This window comes from Suricata suricatta, chromosome 9 (genome assembly GCF_006229205.1).
Source record: "Suricata suricatta isolate VVHF042 chromosome 9, meerkat_22Aug2017_6uvM2_HiC, whole genome shotgun sequence".
Taxonomy (NCBI): domain Eukaryota; kingdom Metazoa; phylum Chordata; class Mammalia; order Carnivora; family Herpestidae; genus Suricata; species Suricata suricatta.
Window position 1 is genome coordinate 76,156,135 of NC_043708.1, and position 27,777 is coordinate 76,183,911.

Consider the following 27,777-nt stretch of genomic DNA (forward strand, 5'->3'; position numbering starts at 1 on the left):
TAACCATTTAATCATGTCTTATAGACATTCCTTGATGAAAGCTGGGTGGATGAATAAACCCACAACAAGACCTAGGCATTGGATAGTTCCATGCAGAATTAAGAAATTAATTAGGAGGAAGAACTATAATTTGCAGAGCTGACATCTATTTTACTCTACTTTCATGTATCAATGGGAAGCAATTACAATTCAATTAAAATATTCAATTTTATTACTTTACTGACTGACCTTGAAGTTAATGCCTGTTTTATTTAATTGCATCATCTATGAATAAATGTTAACCCTACAATGTTATGCCCCATTATTTTCAATGCATTTTTCAACTTCTTAACTGAATTATATCAGTCAATTTATTATCTGCTGTCATGAAAGCAAGTGGAGGTTTATTTCTTCACGACAGCCCAATATATGATATGAAAGAAACATCACAAAATGTTTGATAATGCTATTTTTAAAAGAGTCAAGTAAAATGAATTGTGTTCTCATCTCAACTTTTGTAGCCTAGATTTTTACTGTAAAATCAGTAGGTGATATTAGAAGAGGTATAATCACTCTGAGAAGCAATTTCTAGTCTGCCTATAATTTTTGATAAACTCAGTGCAGACAGGAATGGAGCATCCCATGTATCTTCAAAAACTAAACACACACACACACACACACACACACACACACACACACACACACACTAATCTCTTCCTATTTCTACCAGATTCACCAGCCACCAGAACAAGTAGATCTTACTTAAAAGCTCTAATGGTTTTGTTGGTAAATACAACTTCTTTTGTCTTTTTTTTTTTTGTTCCTAGACTCCACTTAAGCACATCATTATTCTATAATTGAGCATTTTAGAAACAAAATGACTAAACCTGTGTGAAAATGAACAGATTAAATTCACATATTCTTAAAGTTGTATATTTGGGGGAGGATCTTATTTCACATTCTAGATATTTCTATTTCTACTATAAGACCGCTAAATGCTTACCTTAGAGGTTGTATTAGAACTCATCTCAATATAACTTCTTTCTGAAATCTATTAATTGGAATTTTACTTCAGTGTAAGTAACATAAAAGAAACTCAAATACTTTATGGATTTGCTTTTAAGAATCATGACATCCATAAAATGAATGACCAATAAATCATATTAAGTATAATTATGCAGTTAATGATAATCAATACTTGCTGGTGATAGCTGAAATGGTCCTTTTTTCTACCTTTAAAAAGATTACACAGTTTTAACATGTAAAAAACGAATCAAAAGTAAAAGATATGCATTTCAAACAGGGATTTTTTTGAGAGTAATTTGAAATATTTTGTTTAGAGATCTCTTCCTAAATTTTCATAGTAGAATTTAATATAGTTAGTATTGGAAACTGAAAGAAGCTCAATATAACTAGGGAGTGTTTGAAGGAGTAAAAGTTGAGGTTAAAAAAGTAGACAGCTAGATCCTATAGGTCCTTGAGTTTCATCTTAAAGAATTTACACTTGAATGTAAGGTCACAGAGAAGACAGAGAAATGATAAGCAGAGGAATGACAGAATCTAATTTGACTTTCAGAAAGATCACTCTAGCTTCAGTATAATTCCTGGGCAGGAAATAAGACTGAAGGTAAGAAGCCACATAAAGGGGCTAATGTAATACTGAGAGTGTATGTAACTGACAAGGCAACAGGTACAAAAGGAAAAGAACAGATTTGAGAGCAGCATATAATAGGTAGGATATACAGTACTTGCTAATGAACTAGGTATAGGAAACACAGGAAAGAGAAAAGGCAAGGATGATTCTCAGGTTTCTGACTCTGGACAATTTGAAAAGTGGTGTCACCATTTACTTCAGATATAGGATAATAACAGAAGATGATTTGGGAAGGAAAATAAAGGTAGAATCATTTAGACATGTATTTGAGGTTCCAGTGAATCACCCAAGAAGGGCTATCTAATTGGCAATTAGATATAAGGGGTTAAAGTTCAACAGAGAACTCTGGGCTAGAGATACTAATATAGAAATAGATACTATGAGGTGAAATGACTCAAGGAGAATATGCAAAGTGAGAAGAGAAAATACAGGAAAGAGCTTTGAGGAATATCAAACTTCAATTGACACTGTCGTCAGAGAGCTGTCCAAAATGTAAATCTGATCTGGTCATTTTCACCTAAAAATCTTTCAAAGAAGATTCTGGGCAAGATGGTTATAGGAGCTCTGGCTTCCAATTCTTCCCTTTTCTTCCCACAGTGGTTAATTTTATGTGACAGATTGACTGGGTCATGAGGTCCTCAGATTAAACACTGTTTCTGGATGTATCTGTGAGGGTGTTTCTGGATGAGATTGGTGTTTGAATCGGTGGCCTCAGGTAAGTAGATTACCCTCCCCAGTGTGAGTGCACATCAACCAATCCATAAGGACCTTGGCAGAACGAGGCCCATCTCACATCTTCTCCTGCCTTTTGACTTGGATTTATATCACTGGCTCCCTTGGTTCTCAGGCCTTCGAACTTGGACTAAATTATACCTCTTGTTTTCCTGGGTCTTCAACTTGCAGGCAGAAGACTGTGGGACTTCTCAGTCTCCATGATCACATATGTTAATTCTTCATAATATGCCACCATTTACATCCTATTGGCTCTGTTTCTCTGAGGAACCCTGACCATTACATTTCCTAATACATTTCTCCATTCCAAACGACATTAAAAAAAAAAAAACAAATTCTGAATAAAGGAAGAAAACATTAGGATTGAAACTACTCAGAACTTGAACTAAATTCTGCTTGAGTGAAGATGGAATCAAATTCAGAAGAAAGTGTGCCCCAGGACTTTTCTAGTGAAAGAATAACTCATTAGAAAAATAAGTACAGGGGACTCTGGAGAATCATAATAGCCAGTACCTCAGATCCCATATCTTGAGATGCAATACCTCAGGGGGCTCTTCTGCAAGTTTATACTGACTGTGACCTATATGCATTTCTACAAGCTTGACACATCAACTAATACAATAGTATCTACCTGAAAGAGAAGTTGTCAGAGGACAAGCCCTACATCCTTTATAACATATCTTTCCTCCAAGCAATTTTAATGGATAAATGTTGGGCACTCAGTTAAAATAGGATAATTTCACCTTCCAACCATGGCAAATACAGAATAATATTGATATTTAAGGCACTAAACATGAATATCTGCTTGGACAGTATAGTTATTAAATAGCCTTATGGCTAAACAAACAAATAACCAAGTATTTGTGGACTTACTTTCCAGGAGTTTTTAGTTAACTGTTACGTATCATCATGAAAATTGTTTTAGTATAAGCTGTCTGACACAAACATAAATGTTACTTCAGAGAGCTAACTTTTATAATAGCTGCATTAAATAAGAACTTATTTATTTGTAAATATTGCATTCTGTGTGTTTTTGATTTTTATAGAATAGAGGAAATTGGAGCTACTCATTGAGATGAAGGTAGAAAGATAGATTTTGGAATTATAGTATATATTTCTTGTAAGGTAATTATTACATATATTAATACATACACAGTAGCTTTGGGATAGACAGGATATCAATCTATTAAAAAATTTAAAGAACAACTGCATACCAGCACCAAAGAGTTACGGATGTAACTCAGTGTTAGAACAGCCTGTCCTACTTAGATAAGAAAAAATGTGTTAGCAATAAAATGAACAAAATCAGCATTTATTTCCTCTGCTGTTATAATCTGTTTCTCCCCTTCAAAGATTGACCAAAAGGCACTCTATTCAGAGATGGATGACCTTGAGAATGGAAGTATTTGTATTTGAATCTTAAGGAAAGATTTTATCACACATACTCAGAATTTGATATTTAAACTTCAGCTTATTACCCCCTCAATTTAAAATAGTAGGTAATTTACAATACATTTGGGAAATGTCAAAAGTGTCAACTTTTGATGTTTCAATACTTAAGTTATAAATTTAAAAATTTTGTGCTAAATTATTTTGTGTAAAGATAGAAGTGTATTTCTAATACCAATTAAACTACACTTGAATGCACATTAAGTAACCCTTTTTAACAAAATAATTATTTGAACAAAGTTCAGGTAAAAAAATGATACGTTAACCATAGAATATGAAAGAATAATGCAAATTGCTTCTAACCTTTACTGTTCAGCATTATTTCTTAGGAAGGCTATTGCAATGAATGGTTTTAATTATGTCCATTATTATCTAAATGAATGACAGAAGAGCACAATGTGTAGAAGCAATAATTAATATGCCTTATCTTGGCCTATATGGGCAGTTATAAAAGAGGAAATAGATTAATATGACATACAGGAATTACCACAGGTGAGTATGTGTAGGAGTGGAACTCAGCAATTGGGAAGGTTGCACAATTAAAGCTCATGATCTAATTAGTATGGGCATCTCTGAATGTTAACCCAAAGAGGTAGACTTTAAGAAGTATATGTTAAAAATCTAAAAGAAAAAAATGGTGAGCAGCCCTCTAAGAGGCAAGTAAAGAGTTTAAAACTGTCCAGGCTGCTTGGAAGACAGATAAGGACGCTGGCTATGACAGATGTATGCACTGTGTCATTACCTGAAAGGTCAAGAGAGAAATTTGTGAGTAGGTGAAAATAAACAAACGAAAGCTAGGAATAAATCCATACAGACATTTACGAACACACCGAAAGTATTTAGAACATTTTTTAATCCAGCTTTATTTACCTGAATTAAATACCAAAAATATACTGTCAAAGAAAGGGAGAATCTGAAAGATAAAAATACAAAAGGTAACATGAAGGCTAGACAGCCAGCATGAGTGGTTGGACTACGTGCTGCCTTTCTCCCCATTAATGAGGACTTGCCATGAAGACAGCAAGTAAGAGGATGAGAAGCAGCAGCAGAGAAGTTTAATTCAGTTTTATTTGGCAATGACCTTGTCTGTACAGGATACAAGGGAAACGACTATTCCAAGGGCACTTTCTGAGAAAATCAGTGGGGCAGTAACAGAGAGCAATCTCCTAGGAGAAAATAATAGAGCAACTTGAGAAATTCCACAGCAATAAATCACCATGACCAGATGGTATTCAACTGAGAGTTTCTGAAGTAAATAAAGTGTGAAATGGCTGAGCTACAGATGAGGATGTGCAATGTATCTGGAAAACCAGCAACTGTTTTCAAATATTGCGACTTTGGTAATATGGTCGCTTTTCTGTAGAAAAGAAAAAAACAATCAAATTAAGATTTATAGAATTACAGACCAGTGGCTCTCTTGGTGATAATGGAGAAACTGATAGAGTCTAATTAAGAATAGCTTCCTTCAACATCAGGATAAGGTTAACCTGCTAAGGTCAAATCACCCACTGAGTCTATAAAGAGAACACTGTTTCTCTCCATCCTATTAAACTTATCTGGAAATGTCAATAAAATACTAGATAGAAGCAAACCAGTAAATGTAATTTATTTGGGAATTACATGAAGCTTTTAACAAGGTCACATGAGACTATTGGGGAAAATAAATAAGCACAGTCTTTGGGAGGAGAGGCCACCAGAGAAACTTCTGTCATTAATTGTAAAACTTGCTAAGTATCGAAAACAAAGTTTCAGGGATAATTTCTCTTTTCTTCCCTAACACTAAGTTACCTCTTTCAAAAGTATAGTTCACCTTCAAGTTACAAAAAGAAAAAAGAATTTCACTATGGACAAGATCCAGGGTAACAGAGTAGGGAAGAAAGTTTTGTGCTCCCAAATCAAGAAGGAAACAAGAGACCAAAAGACAATGGCAAGATAAGCAAGTAAGAAAATTTTTACTTATCCAGTGGAATCTGAAAGCCATAACTGAGTTTAAGTATCTCATTACTGAGCTCTGTGCCAGAATCAGATTTTAATAAAAACTAACAAGTAATAAAGACTGACTTTTATGTATTCAAATGAAGCCTGTCACCTTCAAAGTGATCATCTTTGCACACTATATGCTTTTTCTGACAGTATTATATATTTGTCCTCAAACCATTTCTAAAATTTTCTCTATAGATAAAGTTCCTTCAGAGCCAGTGGCATACTGTTCTGAAATTATCTACTGTTTTTATTTTATTTTTGAGAGAGAAAGAGTATGAGTGGGGGAAGGGCAGACACAGAATCCAAAGTAGGCTCCAGGCTCTGAGATGCCGGCACAGAGCCCAATGCAGGGGTTGAACTCATGAATCATTAGATCATGTCCTGAACCCAAGTCAGACACTTAGCCAACTAAGCCACCCAGACAACCCCTGTTCTGAAATTATCTAATGTCAAATGGCAAAGCTTCATCATTCAACAGTACAGCCAGAAGCCACTAGGGAGGGGTGGCATTGCCTCCCCAAGGCAACCTTTGCTAGTTCAATTCTATAACCTCTGATTACCATTGTGTTACACACAGTACAAATAAGCCATATTATATGGGAAAGGCAAAGGCCATGCAATAGAGTCTTGGGGTAACCTCCTATGCCATTATATGAGCGCTCTCCAAATGTTACAAAGTTCTCATACCAAACCAAGACATGTTTCACCACATAACTTCCACTTGCTTTTAAATTAAAAAAATTTTTTTAATGTTTTATTTATTTTTGAGAGAGAGAGAGACAGAGAGACAGAGAGAGAGACAGAGAGACAGAGACAGCATGAGGAGGAGAGGGGCAGAGAGAGAGAAGTAGGCACGGAATCTGAAGACAGGCTCCAGGCTCTGAGCATCAGCACAGAGCCTGACGTGGGGCTCGAGCCCACGAACCATGAGATTATGACCTGAGCTGAAGTCGGATGCTTAACCGACAGAGCCACCCAGGCGCCCCCAGGTGCTTTTAGAATTATCCTCTGATGCCACAAAAAGTATCAGCAGTCTTTCAAAGATTGTGGGTTGCTACAAAAATCCCCGTTCTCCTTGGCCCAGTCACCTGCTGCCTTCATTTCAGGCTAAACATGTAGCTCCTTCAAATAGTCCTCCTCTGGCATCCCTGTGTGCCCTTCCATTGTTCTGGTCACTCTCCACTCACTAAACTATAGCTGTTTGTGTGTCCCATTTTAATGCAATCTTCCCCCTGCTTAAAAAGCAATTTCTGGTCATTGTAGAAAATTTAAAAAATAGAAAAAAAAAAAGAACTTTTCCTGCTAACACTTTCCAGTGATATCATCTGCTAATCCACTGTCATTTTTATTTCAGGATGTTTTCCCCTATAAATACCTTTTGCATAGATTTGGGATGCAATTACTTATCCTGCCTTTTTAAAAAATTACTATAGATGTACCCTTTGTGAATAAAGGTGCATAATGAGACAAAATATTCCACATGAACTCTGTTACTACAACCCCTCGGGTACCACTGACACACGGAGTATCATACAACCTCAGAGATGTTTCTCTCAAGTGCTGGTGTTAAGCAGTATCTTATCCATCCTGTATTGTGGAGCTGGTTTTAGGGATCAATACTCAGAACTCTTTATGTTTACTCGTACTACATCTGACCTGGTCAGATTTAGTCCCTACTCCCAGCCAACTAATATGAATCAGTATTCTGAATGTATCAAAGAATAAATGTTCCCAAGAACCTATGTGTCATCTACATATTTAATCAGCATGCCAGTAAAGGGTTCATTCAAATAACTGTTTAAAGGAATAAAAGAGTAGGATAAAAAAGAGTGATATAGGCCTTCCAATATGTGATACTGACTTACTATTGATTTTGTATTAGTTTTATTTAACTAAATATGAATTAACTATTAAGTCATTTGTTTTATCTTACATTACTTATATACACACATTCTACATATGAAATCTGGTGTCTTTGAGCAACTCTAAGTAAATTAAATAAAATTTTAAACATCAACAAAATTCAATATTGAAAGGATTTGTATAATGAAAAACATCTATCCTTGATATGAGTAATACTTTAGTAATGCTATTTTGTTTTAACTGTATATTGGTATATAGTTTTTATGAGTTAGGAGTGGTAAAAATCAAAACTGATTGAACGGGAGCTAGATCCTAGAGGACTATGGACATAAGAGCTAAAGCTAGTCTGTAAGGGAAGAGGGGAGATTAATTTGCTAATGTGGACCTGTGTCTTGGAACAGAGTTAACCATGTTAATATGTAAAGATTGAATTACAAAATAAATCATCAAAACATGATATCTATTTGCTCAAATATATGGTTAAGTAATGCTTGAGCTTTCTAAGTGAAAGTACATAGAAAAAGGGGAACAATGAGGAAAGTAGTCTGAAGTCATGCTAATACTAATGAATGAGGGACTTACATATATAATTGCATACTATGGGCTGCATTTGCTTCTCCTGACTGGAGTCTTTTATTTGGTAATGCATTCATTACTACTTGGTTTATAAACTACCACAGTTATTTACCTAAAAGATAAATAGATAACCTGTACCTTAACTTTTTTGCTACTTAATATGTTAAACAACCTTTATACTTAAAAAAATGCAATTATCGAAGCACAGCTGAATGGCCCCAGAGCACACAGGCTCCATTAAATTTGCTTACATCTAATTACTCCTGCCTGAGGCAGGTGAGAAATTTACTCTTATAAGATCTTTCTTTATCTGGTAGCCAAAAAATAAAAAATAAAATGAAATAAAATCAGTGATTTTCAATCTAATTATTATCTACAACCATTTGTAGCACTTGCTCTTTCAGACCCTATAAAGCTGGGCTTTGTGCAGTAACCATTATAATTATGCTTTTAACTGCTTAATACAAACATTTCCTCCTAGAAAAATTAGTGTAAATCATCATCAATGTCAACTATGAATTCATTTCCTGTATCTTTCAAATTAAACACTTTAGGGTCATTCAAAAACATTGTTATTTATAAATTGTGATACTGTTCCATTTTCCCAAAACATATAACTTTTATCTGATCTTAAACATCTTTTAAAAAGCAAATAAAAATGTGAGGTTAACAAGTACAGCATAAGAAGCCAAAAAACTCCAAAATTTAATCTTAGTTCAGAAACTGATTTTTCTGAACCTGTTAAGAAAAAAGAAAAAGAAAAATACATCTCCTAGCTCCATTTCCGTCGAAAACCAACAGCTTTAATTGTGTTGCCTATATTCCATCTTTTGCCTGGGAAACTTCTAATGAGTTTGATAGGAGCAAACAGAGAGAGGTGCATTGGATTTATGTTGCAGTTAAGTTATACAACACCCAAGCTTCTTTTTTTGCCAGATAGGAAAATGAAAGAGCAAATGAAATATAAGAGAAAAGCTTAGCTACCCACTATGTATATTTGTTAACATGTATCATTGCATATCAAAAGTCACTCATAATTATCCCTATACCAGTCTAGCAGCAATACTAATGTGTGTAACATGTTAAGCTGTTCAAAACTTTCATAGCTAGAGTCCCATTTTAGTAGGAAATGTTTAGTGGACAGATGCAAAAACATTTGTTTTACTGGTAAGAAAATAGGAGCTGTGAAAATGAAGGTTCTGGGGCTAAGTGAATTCTCTAGATTGCAAGGCTAACACATGATAAAATCAGGCATTGAAATGACATATTTTGATTCTGAGTCCAGTACTCTTTCTTAAAATCAAGTTAAGTCATAGTAAAACAAAAAAGGTGTTCCTTAAACTACGGTACATAGGCGGCAATTTGCCACAGGCTATATCGGCCCATATTAACATGGCACACCTTCTTGGAATAATTTTGTTACAAGAATTAGAGACATAAATATCCCAAACAATGAAATATAATGAGGATGAGTACTTTGACACTGAAAAGCCTAAGAGGTGGCACAAGAGATTTTTATATAATAGGCAAAGAGTGGCTGCCCCTTAGTATCAATCACTTGGCAAACTTTTAACAAATACCATTACTTATGCCGTACTCCAGAACTACCATATTAGAGTGGAGACTACATAGAAGTACTTTTTCAAAGTCTCCCCAGAGGATTCTAATGTGTAGCCATGGCTGGGGACCACTAATAATAATGTTACACATGTGGGTGAACAAAATACAAGGGAAAGCAGTACATGAAATTTGGAAATATAAGAGAAGAAAACAACAACTACATGTTTGAAATGGGTACAAATGGGAAATATGCTATTGACGAGTATATTGCTCACTTATACCCCTGAAAGAGGTACAATCTTCCAGGTATAATGTTTGCTGCAGTTGAGTTTCCTATCATCATTTCCTATTCTCTTCGGTGGTTTTTCAGACTCACATTTATAACAGAGTTCTCAGACTATGCACAAGTCCTACCAGAAATTAGCCCAACTAGAAAGAGAGAAGAAGGATCTGATCATAGGGGAGGAAGTGAGAGGAGTTGTTTAATCTACTTAAAGCATTCATTCCTGCATTCCAGGGAAGGAGGGAATCAGCACATCAATAAAAAGTGTTCAATTACTGCCAAAGCATTCTTGAAAAAAAAGTACAAAGCTGGAGGTATCACAATTCTAGATTTCCAGATATATTACAAAGCTGTAGTAATCAAAACAATATATTATACTAGCACAAAAATAGATACATAGACCAGTGGAACAGAACAGACAGTCCAGAAATAAACCCACACTTTTATGGTCAATTAATCTATGACAAAGGAGGCAAGAATATACAATGGGGAAAGATAATCTCTTCAACAAATACTACAGGGAAAACTGGATGGCTACATGCAAAAGAATGAAACTGGACCACTTTCTTACACCATATACAACAAAAAACTCCAAATGGATTAAAAGACCTGCAATCATAAAACTTCCAGAAGAAAACATAGACAGTAATTTCTTTGGCAGGAGCTATAGAAACATTTTTCTAGATATGTGCCCTCTGGCAAGAGAAACAAAAACAAAGTCAAACTACCGGGACCATACCAAAATAAAAAGCTTTTGCACAGTGAAGGAAATCATCAACAAAACAAAAAGGCAGCTTACTAAATGGGAGAAGATATTTTCAAATGATATATCCATTAAGGGGTTGATATCCAAAATATATAAGAAACTAACACAGCTCAACACCAAAAAACAGTCTGGTTGACAAATGGGCAGAGGACCTGAAGAGACATACAGATGGACAAAAGACACATGAAAAGATGTTCAACATCACTCATCACCAGAGAAATGTAAATCAAAAGCATAATGATATATCACCTCAGACCTGTCAGAATGGCTAAATTTAAAAACACAAGAAATAACAAGTGTTGGTAAGGATATAAAAAAACCCCAAAACTCCAAAAAACAAACTTTTGTGCACTATTGGTGGGAATGCAAATTGATGCAATCATTGTGGAAAACAGTATAGAGGTTCTTCAAAAAATTAAAAATAAAATTAGCATATGATCCCATCATTCCACTGCTGGCTGTTTATTCAAAGAAAATGAAACCACTGATTCAAAAAGATATATGTACCTCTCTGTCTACTGCAGTATTATTCATAATAGCCAAGATATGAAAGCAATCCAAGTCTACCAACAGACAAATGGATAAAGAAGTGGTGTGTGTGTGTGTGTGTGTGTGTGTGTGTATACATATATATACACACAAATTATATATATGTGTGTATATATATATACATATATAAACATTATATATATATATATAATGAAGTATTACTCACCCATAAAAAAGAATGAAATCTTGGCATTTGCAATAGCATAAATTAGGTCTACAAGGTTCAATACTAAGCAAAATAAGCCAGAGAAAGACACACGATTTTATTCACATGTGGAATTTAAGAAATAAAACAAATGGACAAAGAAAAAGACAAGTGAAAAAAGGCTCTTAAGTATAGAGAACAAACGGGTGGTTGTCAGAGGGAAGTGCTGAATTATTATAAAATACATACATACAAATAAACAGGTAAGTTACTTACAAAAGTAGAAAACTCAAATTATAAGCTTACATTTGTTAAGGCAAAAGAAAGATAATCTGGGCTCAAAAAATTGTTTTTGAGATATAGACAGTTACTGAGACAGGTATCGAAGACATATTTCACTTGAATGAATTAAGGTAAAAATAAAAAGATCAAGAATAGGAAAGTTATAATATAAAATAATTAGTGGCTAGGACCAAAACTTGGTCAATTATGCCAAAAAGAAGTTTTATAAATCAGACAGTGCAATGTAAATGTCAAATTCATTTTTGAAATATAAGCAATATATATAACTAATAATAGTTAACAATAATAACAACAATATGGGCTCAAACTTCAGGGACTAGAAAATGGTGGGGGGAATGGGCTGGAAAAAGTAAAGGCTATGTTTTTGGCCTTTCTATGGGCCTACCCCATTAAATTCCTTATATTTATTATGAAAGACTAAAAAGATGTTATTCACTTTTTTATATTGATATTTAAAGACTAAGTTAAATAATGTTTTTGAAAAGATTAAAGTGATCCCTACGAGAACAACAGAAAACATTAAAATATTCCATATACCAAAAGTAGAAAAAAGCAAAAAGCAATGTCATGAAAAATTGATGACAAAATGGATAAAAAGAAAAACTGAGAAATAACTTATTATACCATAAACTAGTTTATAAAGCATCTCCTCAAAATTGCAAAGAATTGCAATACTCCTGAGTATGTTATCTGACCAAAATGTGATTGAGCTAGAAATTAATTACATAAAGATAAATACAAAGCCCTCATATTTGGAAATTAAGCAATGTATAAAATTAAGCAATGCATTTCTGAATAACCTATGGATTAGAGAAGAAATTTCAATAAAAAGTAAAAAATATTTGAAAATACTACAACTATAGCTGTATTTGAAGGAAAAATTATAGCTTAACAATATATACTAGAAAACAAGGGTGAAATTTAGTTTATATGCATGCATCAAGTAATTAGAAAATATTTCAAACATATACAAATTTGAATGATTATGTTGTAGACCTGAAACTAACATAACATTGTATATGTCAATATATCTCAATTAAAATAAAAAGAAGTTAGAAATGATGAACAGCAAATTAAACCCAAAAAAGATTATAAGGGAAGGAAAAATAAAGATAGCAGAAATTTAAAAAATAGAAAACCAACATATAATATAGAAAACCAACAAAATGAAAAGACTAATAAAATTGATAAATCCCTATAAGACTGATATAGGCGAGGAAGAGGAAAAGAAATTACCAACTGGAATGTAAAAGATGACATCACTACTGATCCTACAGATGATAGGACAATAAGAAGTCATTAGGAATTACTTTATACCTATAATTTTTGGAATGTAGAAGAAATAGAAAAAATTCTGGGAAAAACACAATTTAAAAAACTGAAATAAGAAGTGGAAAATTTAAACATTCACTCTAACAGAGAAATTGAATCTCAAGTTGAAAACTTTCCCCAAAGATACTCCACAGCCAGAGGGCTTAAACAATAAGTACTTCAAGACACTGAAGAAAATGTTAATACTAATCCTACAAAAAACTTTTAAATAACAGAAAAAGAAGAAATACTACAAAGCTTTATGAGGCCAGGGTAACCTGATTATCCATACCTGTAATTACTAGGAAAAAATATTATAGGTCAGTCCCTCTTATGAACAGATAAGCAAAATTTCTAAACAGAGGAATAGCAAACTAAATGAAGCAATGCATATAAAAGAAAATTCATCACAAAATATTATATGGCAATAAATACTAATCTATGATATAATATAGATGAATCTTGAAAACATTTCAAGTGAAAGAAGCCAATCCAAAAGATCACATATTGTAAAATTTCATTCATAGGAAATAGGCAAATGTATAAAGACATAGGATAGGCAAAGCTATAAAGATACAAAGATGCAAATGGCTTCATGGGGCTTAGTAGTGGAGATGCAAGGGGAAGGCTGGGGGGAAATGCAGAATGATTGCTAATGCATACAGGTTTCAGGTTTCTTTTAGGGGATATAAAAATGTTCTAAAATTTGATTATGGTGATGATTGCATAAGCATGTATGTATACTAGAAAACTCTTTAAATTTATGAATTAGATTAATTGTATCTCCAATAATTGTTAAAAAGTAGTATACAGAATATAGTAGCTTTATGATCATACTAAATAGAGAACACTGGTAGGAAAAATTCAGAAAAACATGTAAAAAAGTATTTTTTGCTATTTTCAATGATCATATTGGTGGTAGCAGTAGCAGCAGCATTGTTATTCTGAGACTGTTTCATATATTGCTAAATTTTTAATATCTATGTTTATTAATATGCTGAATGCTAACATGAGTTTCCTGGAGCAGAACAGATGATTATTACTGCTTACATGTAATAAGTAGATAATACCTTTCTGGCTCTTCTCTAACCCAGCTTTTATCACTGGAGCAAGGTGATGAGAATGCGATGTAATCTTTCAAGTAATTGAATCTGAAGGTACGGAATACCCCCCAAAACAAATCTGCATGTTTACTTGGGAAAAAGAACACAGTTCTTCCCCTCCCCTTCTGAGAGTTTTTCCTTGAAAAAGTGAAGGAAATGACTTGTGTCTTCACACTTTAAAATGTAAAAAAAAAAAAAAAAAAAATCTCTGGGGGGGAATAAACTAGTGTCTTCAGTTTTATAACCCAGATATCTCCAAGATCCTGGTCTCATCCCCCCACCCTTGAAGTATAAACATATACTTCCAGAGAAATAAATCTCTGTGGAGTTCTCACTGTTCACTCATAAATTAAATTTTAATGCTTGTCTTTTAGCCTAGGTCCCAAGTTTCTATAAAATTTGCTCAGAAAGCTCTCACCATGCAGATACATTTAAAGAACAGAAGTAATGAAAAAGTACAGCTAACAGGAGAACAGCTTTCCAGCTCCTTCCTTATTACGGTGGATATACTGTGACCCAGGTGAGCATATGAGATTATAGTAACATTCTCCATTTCTTCCCCAACAAAAACAACTCTTTTCGTGCACATTCAATAAATTCTGGATTCCGTCTGGTTTGAGAACATAACTATATCCAGATATCACAGTATTGGCTTTTAACAGTCATTAGATTCCAGATGTCACTATGCAAGGTGCTCTTTTCAGGACAACACAGTGTTGGTCTTTTATCTGTCCAATCCCAACCGACGTATCATGAGAAAGATAAATCCCCTTTAAATCAGTGGTACATGGGCCATTAGAAAATATATATAAAGGTCACACTGTCCAGTAATGTCCTACCGTAATCTAGACTAATGATAGTATCTCCATAGTTGGCATCCTTTGTTTGGCTTCTGTTACTCCTGGTCATTGATTTTTAAAAAGATCAACTTCCATAATAATTAGAATATTAAATAGTCTTTTCTGGGTAAGGATACAAGTCCTCTTCCTGCATTGTTAACTGATAACTATGTTCCGTTAAAGTAAATACTCTTATTAGTCCAGTCATTTAAAGCTTTGTTGTCCCTCCAGGGCCATTTCTAGATGCAGCCAGTCTCCTGGAAGAGAGCTCCCTCTAGTGTCTCTATTCGGACTAGCAAATCCTTTTCATCACGATGAGCTTTCAGGAACATTATTTTGGTCTGATGTAGTACCCTAAGACCAGCACCCCAAATCCATATAGAGCATACGACACAGAGGAGGCAATAGCAGTCAAACTGCAAAATGAATTATTACCAGGCTATATTAGTATATTTGTGCAATTCAGGAAAATGGCTTGCACACAAAAATAATAAGTCCAATGAGGTCAACTGGTATATTATATCAAATACAGCTCTGCGTGGGTGTCACTGGTATTCCATAAATGTATTTTGCATAACTTCACAAAGGAATTATCAGTAATACTGATTCATTATATCTCCTCCAAATCTATCTCCCTCAAGGGTAGTGTTTCCTTAAATAAATTCCATTTTCATTGACATATTCTGTATTCAAAGGACTAGACCAAGCTATGGCAGGCAGTAGAAATCTGTTTTCCATTATACCTAGGTAGATATCTTTGTAACATATTATTTTGATTTATGCCCATAAAGAGAGAAAAAGCTCTAATGTTCAAAATCTTCTACCTACATAATTCATTAGTAATTCTCAAATGATCAGAAATATGATCAGAATGGTAACTGTTGCCTTTACACTAATAACTGAGTGGTAATGTAAGAAACTAGCCCTATATTGAGTGATCAAATAGCACTGTGTCATTTAGTTCCTCCAAATTATGCAGATGGAATCTTTAGGTAGAGCTCATACATCAGCAACTTCCCTTCTCTGCAAAAACAGGTTCAGACTTTTCTCTTGACAACAGTTACGTAGTCAGCAGGAGATGTGAGAGCGATGCCTAAGAATCTCCACCTCGGAGGCCCTGGCACAGAGGTCACATGATTGCACCCCTCGGTACCTTTCTATTTCCTATTATACCTTTCATTTCCATTTATTACCTGTTTGACCCACATCCCATCCCCTGTGATTGGTCTTTCTGGCTCAGTAGATGTATTATAAATCCACAGGGCCAGTAAAAACAACTGCTTTGTTAACACATCTCCTTGGACTCACCTCCAGGCTAATACAGAATTTGAAAGATAAAGAATCATAGGACAGACGGCCCTTATAGAGAGGCCTCAATTTTCCTACATGGATGAAGCGATGACACACCCCTAAGAGTCTTTAAGAATGGTCTAAATGGGTAATGGGCATTAAGGAGGGCATTTGTTGGGATGAGTAGTGGGTATAAGTGATGAATCACTGGGTTACTCCTGAAACACTACACTGTATGTTAACTAGCTTGAATTTAAATAAATTAAAAAAAATATGAATGTCAAACTTAGTGGTATCAATATTTGTTTAGTGCATGGATAATACTTCCCTATGGTAACTTTAAACTTAGGCCTGGGACCACCAGATCAAGTAAGACAAAAGAACAATTTTGTAAAGTAGGAAAAATACGTAGTTGTGTACTTACACTGTGTCCCACTGCCTCATTCCTACCTCCCAACCCTAGAAACCTTCCCAGTAGAGTCTTGGCATCACATTCTTTTATCTGGTTACGCTAACTCTTAAATCTCTTTCTCTCTTTCTCTCTTCCTTCCTCCCTTCTTCCCTTCTTCCCTTCCTCCCTTCCTCCCTTCCTCCCTTCCTCTCTTCCTTCCTTTCGAGAGCAAGAGCATAGGGATGGGCAGAGGGAGAGGGGGAATCTTAAGCTCCACTCAGCGTGGAGCTGGACACAGGGCTCAGTCCCATGACTGTGACATAATGACCTGAGCAGAAATCAAGAGTTGGACACTCAATTCACCGAGCCACCCAGGGGCCCTCTTTTTTCATTTTTCAGCAGCCATTTTAATTAACTATTGCATCAATTGCCCATTCCAATTTTCAGTGACACTACTGCTCTGAGACTGTTAATAAATATAGTATGTCCATAAAATATTTTTTGTCCATTTCTGTGTATTTATAACAGTGAAATATGTTTTTCTAATTTAATTCCTTTATGGTCAGAGAACATACTTTGCCGATTTCAGTATATTACACATACTAAGATTTGTTTTATGATCCATAATATGGTCTATCTTGGTGAATGGTCCCTGTGCATTTGGAAAAAATATGTAATTTGCTGTTAATGCATAGAATATTTTATAAGTGCCAAGTAGGTCAAACTGGTTGGTAGTATTGTTCAAACTTCCTACAGCCCTAATGACATTCTGTGTACTTTCTTTGGCTATTGCTGAAAAGAAACACTGAAAGCTCCATATACAATTGTGGATCTGTCCATTTCTTCTTGTAGCAGTTTTGTGTTGTGATATCTTAAAGCCCTGTTATTGTTATATAAACTTTTAAATTGTTATGCTTTCTTGAAAAATTGACCCCATTATTATGATGAAATGTCCCTCTTTATCCCTAATAATATTCATTGTTCTAACGGCTACTTTGATGTAAATAATACCACTTCAAATTCTTTAATTAGTGTTATACTTTCCATCCTTTCAGTTTTAGCCTATGTTTCTATAATTAAAGTACATTTTTTATAGACACCATATAGTTGGGCATTATTGCTTTTTTTTTTCAAATCTGAAAATCCCTTTTGTTTGTAGGTATTAAGATCATTTATACTTACTGTAATTATTAAAATGATAAGGTCTGAATCTACCATCTTACTTTTTTTTTCTATTTGTCTTATCTGTTCTGTGTTTTCTTTTTTTTTTTTTTTTTACCCTTTCTTGATTTCTTTTGGATTATCTTAAAATTTTTTATTTACTTTCCGGTATTAGCCTATTACCTATGCTGTTTTATTTTTTAATAGTTGCATTATTGTCTATATTTTATATCTTTAAGCTATCACAGTCTACATTCAAATAAATCATGTATAATTTAAAAATAAGTATTTCTAAAAGGCAAGATTCTTTTTAAATACAATGTACACATGGCTCTTTAAGTAAGTCTAAAACTCAGAAACTTCTTAAAACACTAAGCTATTAGTGTGCAGATTTCACAAATTCACTGATGGCTATAAGACACCAACATTATGTGACACAGTTACCAGAAATACATTTTTACTCATCTATGTAGAACCAACCCTTTTCTAAGACCACTCTATAATCTCATGGGCCACAAAACTTTGCTGAACTCCTCTCCCTACAAAGATCCTCTTGTCCCACTTTTTGATTAAAACCCTGTCTAAAAACTTTAAATGGGCAGGATGGTGGGGACAAAGTTTGAAAACCTATAGTGCATCATTTACACATTTTTGTGTCCTTAGAAAAAATGTTCCACCCGGAAAACCTTTCTTAATACTGTTCTCAAGAATAACTTTTATCTTTGCACACTGTTAGGTAATCAATAGAAGCTATGTGCTATAAATGTTAAAATCAGATCTATACTTTTGTCACTGGAATGATGAAGACAAATTAGCTCAGTGTTACACTTTACCCATAAGTTTAATACAGTTAAACACCATCCCTAACCTTAGAGGCACACACACATCTACACAGACAAATGAAAAGACACACAATCTCAGTTAAACTGTAATAAAGGTATGAGTAAAGTTATATCCTATGGCTCTGTCTTATTAATGAGGTAGATTCTCTCTGGGTTCTAATCTATCCCACTGTCCAGTGAGGTGTCACATGAACTTCATTAAGGAACAAGGCAATCTTAGAAAATCCAAAGGAGAGCAAGAGACACACAGAAAACAAAACAAAAGAGAGCATACTCTGTATAGATTCATATAGAAACTCAAAGGACAAATATATCTATAGTGAGAATTTCAATCATGGGTTGCTGGGCACCCTTTTCTCAAAAATGAGAACACTCTTGATTTGAGGAGATCAACTTCTGGATCTCTCTAAGATTTTCCACAAAAGACAACATTTCAACTTCAACAAGGAGAGAGCAGGTTGGTGTTTGCCAAGAAGAAATATTATGGGATCTTTCTTTTAATGTTGTTGAAAATGGGAATTTGTCTTTAAAATCCTCCACAGCTTGCGACCCTGTTATTTCAGAGATCAGCAATGTGAACTCACAAATGAGGTACATGATTTAGTCTTTGAGACACCTAAGGCTCCAGGGCATTTACTGTAATAGGTTTGTGAAATAAATGCATTGAGCTAAACCCTATGGTTTCTTGAAAATGAATATTATAAAAATTCAAACCAACAAATTAAGTGTGCTCATATGTAATATCCATATTTAAATCACATTACCACCTGCCTGTTGTGTCTATGCTAACTGATCAAATGACATTCTCTCAATTATAATATTCTCACTATCCCCAACAAAAACCTACTACTTTGTTTATTTCAGATACTACAAAGCCAATCATTCTATTTTAGCATTATTCAAAATATGTTTAAATAAGTAAGAAAAATATCACATGTGCCAAACACAGATTTTAAGAAGTCTAAAAAAAAAAGAAAAAGAAATCGACCTACTTTTCCTGTTTCCAATGAACCTTGGTTCCCAATAGTATAAAAAGAACTTAAATCAAAGGACCATAATAATTTAGAGGCAGTTATACATTTAAAAAAGAAAATGATGAGGTTCATTAGTAATCCTTTGGTAAATGGTCAAAAACCCATCTTAGATTTCCCCATACTCAGGATGTTCAGTTGTGACTCCACATTTTTACATTCTAAAGTATTACTCCTTTTCTGTTGTAACTCATTATTAGTGAATACAGATTATCTACGTGGTAACAGACAGCTCCCTTGAAAGTCTGGCTACATACCCAAAGCTGCTACTTTGATGATGATTGCTTGAATATTAGATGATATCATCTCTCGGAGCAAATCTTCCTGCTTTCTCTGCCAAAGGTAAGCTAATGGCTGTAGATTAAGCCTTTTACACCTACAAAATAAAATGAAAGAAAATCAGATGATATCTTAATGTTCTATACTTGGATCCACAGCAATTACTTTGATTTTAAACATAATGCTTCTCTCAAGGATTTTAGCATTTAAAATGCTTTAAAAAAACATGTTTTGCATAATGAAGTTTATATATACAACATAAACATATTTAATTTCCACAGGCTATGCATAAACAGATAAAAATGAAATCTTCAGGCAGATTAGAAATATTAATTTTAGTAAGGCTCTAAGTTTAGAAATCTATGCTAAAAAGCTTCCTTTGCCAATGGATGATTATTCTTGTTTTGAGAACTTTCTTGGGTATCAAAACTGTGAAGCATGTGCAAAATAGGCAAATCAACTTATCCTAATAAAATAGTCATATATTGATTAAAGTTATAATACCCATGGTAACATGAACTAGAAAAGAATTTTGACATTTTTAAAAAGAATTTGACTCTGAGTGGAAAAAAAAAGAACAAAAGTACAACATATTGAGCACCAAATATGCTGTAGGCATTGTGTTACATATTTTACATTATTGTGCAGTAGAAAGAATGGAAGTCCCAGTCAAGACAAATGTGGATTTGAAACCTATTCCTACACTGACTAGCTACATGACTTTGACAAGGCAATGAAACTCTAGGCCTTTGGTTTCCTAGTTCATAAATAGGAACAAAAATATTTCCTTTCAAAGTTCTTGAGATTAAGAAATTAAAAATTGAAGTCATCCTTTATTCCTTTTGGTTTGTTTTGTTTTGTTTTGTTTTTCCTTCACATTTCTCATCCAATCTACCACAATCATTGCTCACCAATACCACTGCGAACACCCTGGGCTGAGCCACCATTTCCTTTCATGTCAACAGCTTCCTAACTTCTTTCCCTGATTCTATCCCTACCCTTTTTTAAAATCAGTTTTCAATGCAGCAACCAGTGTGATCCTTTTAAAACATAAGACAGATCATGGGATGGCTCTGCTCAAATCTCGACATCACTCCTTGTAAAAGTCCTTGCAACAGACCGGCATGGATGTCACTCTGGTTGGTTCTCATACCTCATCCCCTACTACCTTTCCTTCACTCCAACCCACCACCCCTGGACTGCTCATTCTTGTCTAATATACTAGACATGCTTCCTATCTTCTTCACTTGTTTCATGCCTTTGCTTAAATGTCACTTCCTTAAGAAGGACTATAATTGATTAAAAGTAATATTAATAAAGAAAATAATACAAATGCCTGGATAAAATGAATATTCAATAAATTGTAGTCAAAGCCAAGTGACTTGCCAAGTCACAGCATAAGTGGCTGAAATCAGATTTCAAATAAAAAACACTGCTGTAAAACCCAGTATCTCTAAGTTTGCCTGACTGACTATTCTAGCCCACAATGGTCTCTTTTTCCCTCAGAAAAATTCCAATACTTAGTAAACATATGTACCACATGTTGGTCACTTACTCATACATGGCCTTAAAAATATCACTATTTTTAGGGGGTCCTGGGTAGCTCAATCAGTTGAGTGTCCAACTCTTGATTTTGGCTCAGGTCATGTTCTCACGGCTCATGGGTTCAAGCCCCACATCAGTCTCCACACTGACAGTGCGAAGCTTGCTTGGGATTCTCTCTCTCTGCCCCTCCTCCTCTATCTATCAAAATAAACTTAAAAAAACATATATATCACTATTTCCCCATGTATATATACCCTTTCATAGAGATCAAAACCTTCCTACTGCAGACTGTTATACATACTTTGTAAAATATCCCAGAGAATATACAGAAGTGTTGAGGCAGATAATAAACACAAAAATAATAAAATTGAAACTACCCACATAACAAAAGCATCATAATTCTAGCTGTCCTCTTACCAATGTTTAATACCTACCAATCAAACTGGGCTCTCTACCTCTTTTAGCTAAGTTTTTTTTTTAATTGAAAAAACCTTATTCCTCTCTTACCTTTATTGTAAAATTCTTTGTTGTTGCTTTGATAACCAGAAACTTTTAACTATTTCTAGACTTAAGTCAACCTTTTTTTTTTACCTATTTAAATTCTTCAACTGTTCAAAATATCAAGACTCAATTACACTTCCTCTGTAAGTCATTATTGTACTTGAGCTGTGACATTTATTAAATACTTTATATCTTGAAAATACACTGATACAATACCAACTACAAATGGAAGACAGGTTAAGTGAAAACTGAGTTTATTATAAACCAATGGACTCCCAGTAACATTGGTTTAACATTTCTAAGGATAAAATTATTGGAGATATGCCTAATGGTATAAAATCTGGGCATTTTAACCATGTGTTAAAGTGTACCTGAGACTGTTTTAAGAAAAATCTTGCTCTATCTATGGGTATGCTATGGACCTTTCTCCCATATAGATATTAAGCAGTCTCTTAATCAGGAGCACATTTTCATTTGGCTTTTAACTTTCATAAATAAATGTCAGCCCCATCTACAATTTGGCTACCCATTAAACCATGTGGGCTTGAACTTATTAAAAAACACAGATTTTTAAACTAAATAATTCTCAGAGAATATGACCTAAAACTTGATGAAAATAGTATTTCTAACATATGGTTTAAGGGATATGCAATCCACATCCATCTGTAGATCAGTTGTTCTCAAATGTAGGCAAGCAGAATGTAAGGAAATCTTTTTCAAACTACACATATGACCTCCTCCACTTCCACCTCCACTCTCCCTTCCTCAGAGATACACTCCCCCAAATGTGAGATCATCACAGTGCCCTTCTTTTAATCATGCTTTGTCCTATATTTATTTCATTTACTTTATTTTTTATTTATTTTTGAGAGACAGAGTGTGCGAGCAGGGGAGGGTCAGAGAGAGAGGGGGGACACAGAATCTGAAGCAGGCTCCAGGCTCTGAGCTGTCAGCACAGAGCCCAACGCAGGACTTGAACCCACGAACCGTGAGATCATGACCTGGGCCGAAGCCGGACTCTTAACCGACTGAGCCACCCAGGCACCCCCTTCCATTTACTTTAAAATTTTTGGATTTTTAAAAATGTTTTACATTTATTTATTTATTTATTTATTTTAGTAACCTCTACATCCAACAAGGGCCTCAAACTCACAACCCTGAGATCAAGAGTCACATGCTCTTCCAACTGAGCCAGCCAGGCACCTCTAAAAACTTTGGATTTTTCACTGCCTTAAATTCACTATAGAACTAGAAACAAAATAAATGCAATAAAAACATAAAACAAGTTTTCAAGTCTCCCATCTAAGTACTAACAGGCTCAACCCTGCTTAGCTTCCGAAAGCAGATGAGATTGGGCATGTTCAGTGTGGTGTGGCCGTAGACACAAGATTTCAAGTCAATTAATATGCAAGTTTTTGATGCGATAGTCAATATGAATGTTTCCTTGTCAAGAACAGGCAGCAATTACACAAATACAGCCCTTATCTGATTTCCATTTATCCTTTTGAATGGCAAAATCACTTATTTCTAGGGCAAGTTATATGCAAGATTAATAATGGAATCCACATTTACTTTCTGCTGATATAATTATGTGTAAAGTCTCTATACAGTATTTTACTAATCCAAATAAACTAAAACTGAAAAATAAATTCAGGTGATGTGCCAAGTGAACATTAAATAATCAATATTATCATTTGACTTTATGGTTTTTGAATAAATCAATGGAATTGATTGTTTTGGTATTTGGAGATACAATATTTTAACACCCTTAGAGAGTGAGAAGATAGAGCAATAATCTGAAAAGTCCTTGAAAGTTGAATGACTTTGTATATAAGTATTTTAATCACATGAGTATTTTTGGCCAAGAACTGAATTCTAAAGACCAAAGAAGGAAAGATTTCTTAATAAGCTTTTTTTTTTCATTAAAATATCACTGCATTCCTTTTATTAGCTCCTGATTTTTATAATAAGTGATGATGAGTTAAAAAGTATTTAAAAGGTATACTGATTCAGATAAGGAAACACTGAAAACAATACTTTTGAATTTAAAAATCTGTCTTGATTTTCTATTATAAGTAGTTTATTTTTCCTTATGGTAAGTAAGCTAGAATTTTCTCTATATGTGATATCAGAATCGAAAAAAAATAACAATTTTTGTTACTTTGGAAATATAGATAGTTCCATGAAGTATGTTGACTATCACATTCTATTTATTATTTGGATACAGTTATATTTTCATTTCTTCACAGTCTTACAATACATGTAATTTTTAAAATATAGGAGAAATGAATGCTCTCTTACACATTTTCTACTCGAACACGCTGATAGTCAGAAAGTATAGCACCTACAGATATCCCCTCCACTTCTTCTTTTTCCTGAAAATAAAAGAAAAAATATATAACTTTAAAAATAAATAAACATGTGGCTATGCATCATGCTCTGAAAATTATACAGTAAGTGTGTCTCATCTAGAAAACCATTTTGAAGCAGAATAACTTATGAAAATGCAATCCACATTCAGAAAAAATAAATACATGTATTTAAGTCATACTCTCAACTGTGTGGAAAATAATTATTCTTTTACTTAAAATCCAAATAACTAGAAACCAACTTCCATGAAGAATGCAGAAATTTAGACGGTACTTTCAAAATGTTTTCTCACTAAACATATTTTTAAAGACTCAATGATGTTCAGTTAAAATTTTTGAGAAATTTCTATTTTTTCAGACTGAGTAACTTAACTAATTTATTTATAATGTTTACATATTTTTCAAAAAGAGAGACACAGCACAAGCAGGGGAGAAGCAGAGACAAAGGGAGACACAAATTCTGAAGCAGGCTCCAGGCTCTGCACCATTAGCACAGAGCCTGATGAGGGCTTGAACTCACAAACCAAGACAGTCACTTAACCGACTAAGACACCCAGGTGCTCCAGACTGAGTAACTTTAAAAAAAAAAAAAAAAAAAACAAGCAATGGCATAATTAGAAAAGGGGACACAATGATTTTTATCTGTATCTTTAGGAAAGGTGATTAACATAGGAGAACACAGGAAGCAGAGATAATAGAGCCATTAACTGGATAACAGTATAGCACAGTGGATAAAGAATTCTTTGGTGAGAAGGAAGCAATGGATTAGTATCAGCAGTTACAACTGAGAATATCCAGCACTACATCTAACAGAATCTCATAGGAAAGAGGACTGTCTATCCAGTGTGCTTGTTAATGAGCTGGAAGAAATGTAAAGTCAAATATAATCAAGTTTGCAATGATACAAAGTGAGGATGGATTAAAAAAAAGAAAAGAAGCTCAAACATGTACATGGATGGACATGGAGAATCTGGGGATTTGGAAGGACAGGTTTAAGATGCGATTTAATGTAAAGAAGTGTTAAGATAGTACATTTAGGGAAGAATCATATATAATACAGGTATACACTAGGGATCTGTTATCTAGAAAACAGATATGAAGAAAGTGACTGGGGGGTAATTACTAACAACAAACTGAATAGAAATTCTCTGAATAGGCATAAAAGAAAGATCACCTTGGTATGTGGAGTACAGAAGAACCTAATTGAAAAAGATGACTTCATTACTAATACTCTTTCCATACTTGGAAATCTACAAAGAAAAGCAATATTGTTTCACATTAAAACATATGTAATACTTCAAGGCATATTAAAATAACCAGCGTGTCCTAACAGGACGCCATGATAAATAAACAAAATGCACACTAGGAATCTCTCACGTCTTTGGAGATAAAGACAATTTAAAGTTTCTCCTCCAAAATGAGAAAGAAATATCTGCCCAAACATCCCCCAAATAAAATGATTCTATTAGGTAAGGTTTACAGTAAAAAAGCTATTTCCTGTACTTTCCTAGTTTAGCAACTTTGTGAGAGCATTTACTTATAACCTTTCCCTTCACTTCCTAGCTATTTTCTTTTTACAAAAGTCATTGTATTCCTTAGAAAGAGTCAAGACATAGTATTCCTAAATAAATACAAATATGGCAGATCCTGGGTGGCTCCGTCAGTTAAGTGTCTATAATCCAACTCCGCTCAGGTCATGATCTCCAGGTTCATGGAATCGAGCCCTCAGTGCAGAGCCCGCTTGGGATTCTGTCTCCTTCTTTCTGCCCCTCCCTCTCTCTTTCTGTCTTTCTCTTAAACTTAAAAAAAAATAAATAAATGCAAATATGGCATAGATCACAGAGTAGTGAACAGTGTCATCAAAAGATCAAAATCAATTATATTCCTTTACCATATAGTTGTTTATATAAAGTTCTGCCATAAGAAAATACAAAGTACTGAATTTATATATGTATATGTGTCTATTTCTCTATACATCCATGAAACAAAAATAAGAGCCACTGGTATTTTTCTTTTATAACTAAGTCATGCCATTGTTAAAATAAAAATTGGCATTTACTATCCATTTAAAATGTACTATCATTCTAAAATTCTCATTTAGTGCTCACCACAACTCTAAAATGGTTATTTAATTATTTTTAGTTTACATGTTTTCATTGGAATTCTTTTATTTCCATCTCTCTTATTTTCTATTTGATAATACCTAACTAATCAGCTTTAGAATCATATGCCAAATTGAATTTGGACTATTCTTCCAAATTAGGCCTAAATAGAGATCGCTCATTTTTTAATGTGAAAATCCTTATTAATTAAGAAAATTTTTAATTCCAGCTGAGTTAACATATAGTGTCACATTAGTTTCAGCTGTGCGATATAGTTATTCAACAGTTTCTTATATTACTCAGTACTCATAGAGGTTAAGTGTACTCTTTAATCCCCTTCACCTATTTCACCTCACCCCCTGTAACCATCTGTATGCTCTTTATAGTTGAACCCATCTGGGGGTTTGTCTTTTATTGTTTCCATTGGTTCACTTGTTTTTGTTTCTTATTCTACATGAGTGAAATCATATGGTATTTACATCTTTCTATGACGAGCTTACTTCCCTTAGCATTATACTCTCTAGCTCCATCCATGTTGTTGCAAATGGCACGATTTCATTCTCTTTTATTGCCAAATAATATTAGTATAAATATTAAAATATATATACTAATATATACATTAGTATTCCATTACATACACCACACCACACATTTTTCCATTTGTCTATTGATGGACACCTGGGTTGCTTCCATAGTTGGGCAACTATAAATAATGTTGCAATAAACGTATGAGTGCATATATCCCTTCAAATTCATGTTTGCATAGTCTTTGGGTAAATACTCCCTAGTGTAAATACTGGATCATGGAATAGTTGAATTTTTAATTTTTTGAGGAACCTCTACACTGTCTTCCATAGTGGCTGCACCGGTTAGCATTCCCACCAATAATGCAAGGTGGGGAAAAGAGCCCTTTTCCTCCACATTCTGACCAACACTTATTTCTTGAATTTTTTTATTTTAGCCATTCTGATAGGTGTAAGGTGATATTGCATTATAGTTCTGATGTACATTTCCCTGATGATAAGTGACGCTGAGCTCTTTTCATGTGTCTGGCTGCTGGGCATATGGGTATCTTCTCTGGAGAAATGTCTGTTCATGTCTTCTACTCATTTTTTAAAAAAATATTTATTACAGAGAGAAAGAGAGAGCGAGCGAGCGAGAGAGAGAAAGT

General features: G+C 34.0%; 1 protein-coding gene across 5 annotated transcripts in view; it reads right to left on the bottom strand.

Annotated features, from left to right (window-relative positions):
* DPH6 (diphthamine biosynthesis 6) overlaps positions 1-27,777 on the bottom strand; it is a 271,479-nt gene that overhangs the window by 152,330 nt on the left and 91,372 nt on the right. For all 5 annotated transcript variants that reach the window (XR_003913310.1, XR_003913309.1, XM_029951822.1 and 2 more), the window contains exons 4-5: positions 24,437-24,510; positions 20,068-20,186 (exon numbers count right to left, since the gene is read on the bottom strand). Coding sequence is in view for 3 of the 5 variants with exons in the window: in XM_029951822.1 (XP_029807682.1) it covers positions 20,068-20,186; positions 24,437-24,510 (193 nt within the window). In the remaining 2 variants the exon portion in view is untranslated. The remainder of the gene's footprint in view (positions 1-20,067; positions 20,187-24,436; positions 24,511-27,777) is intronic.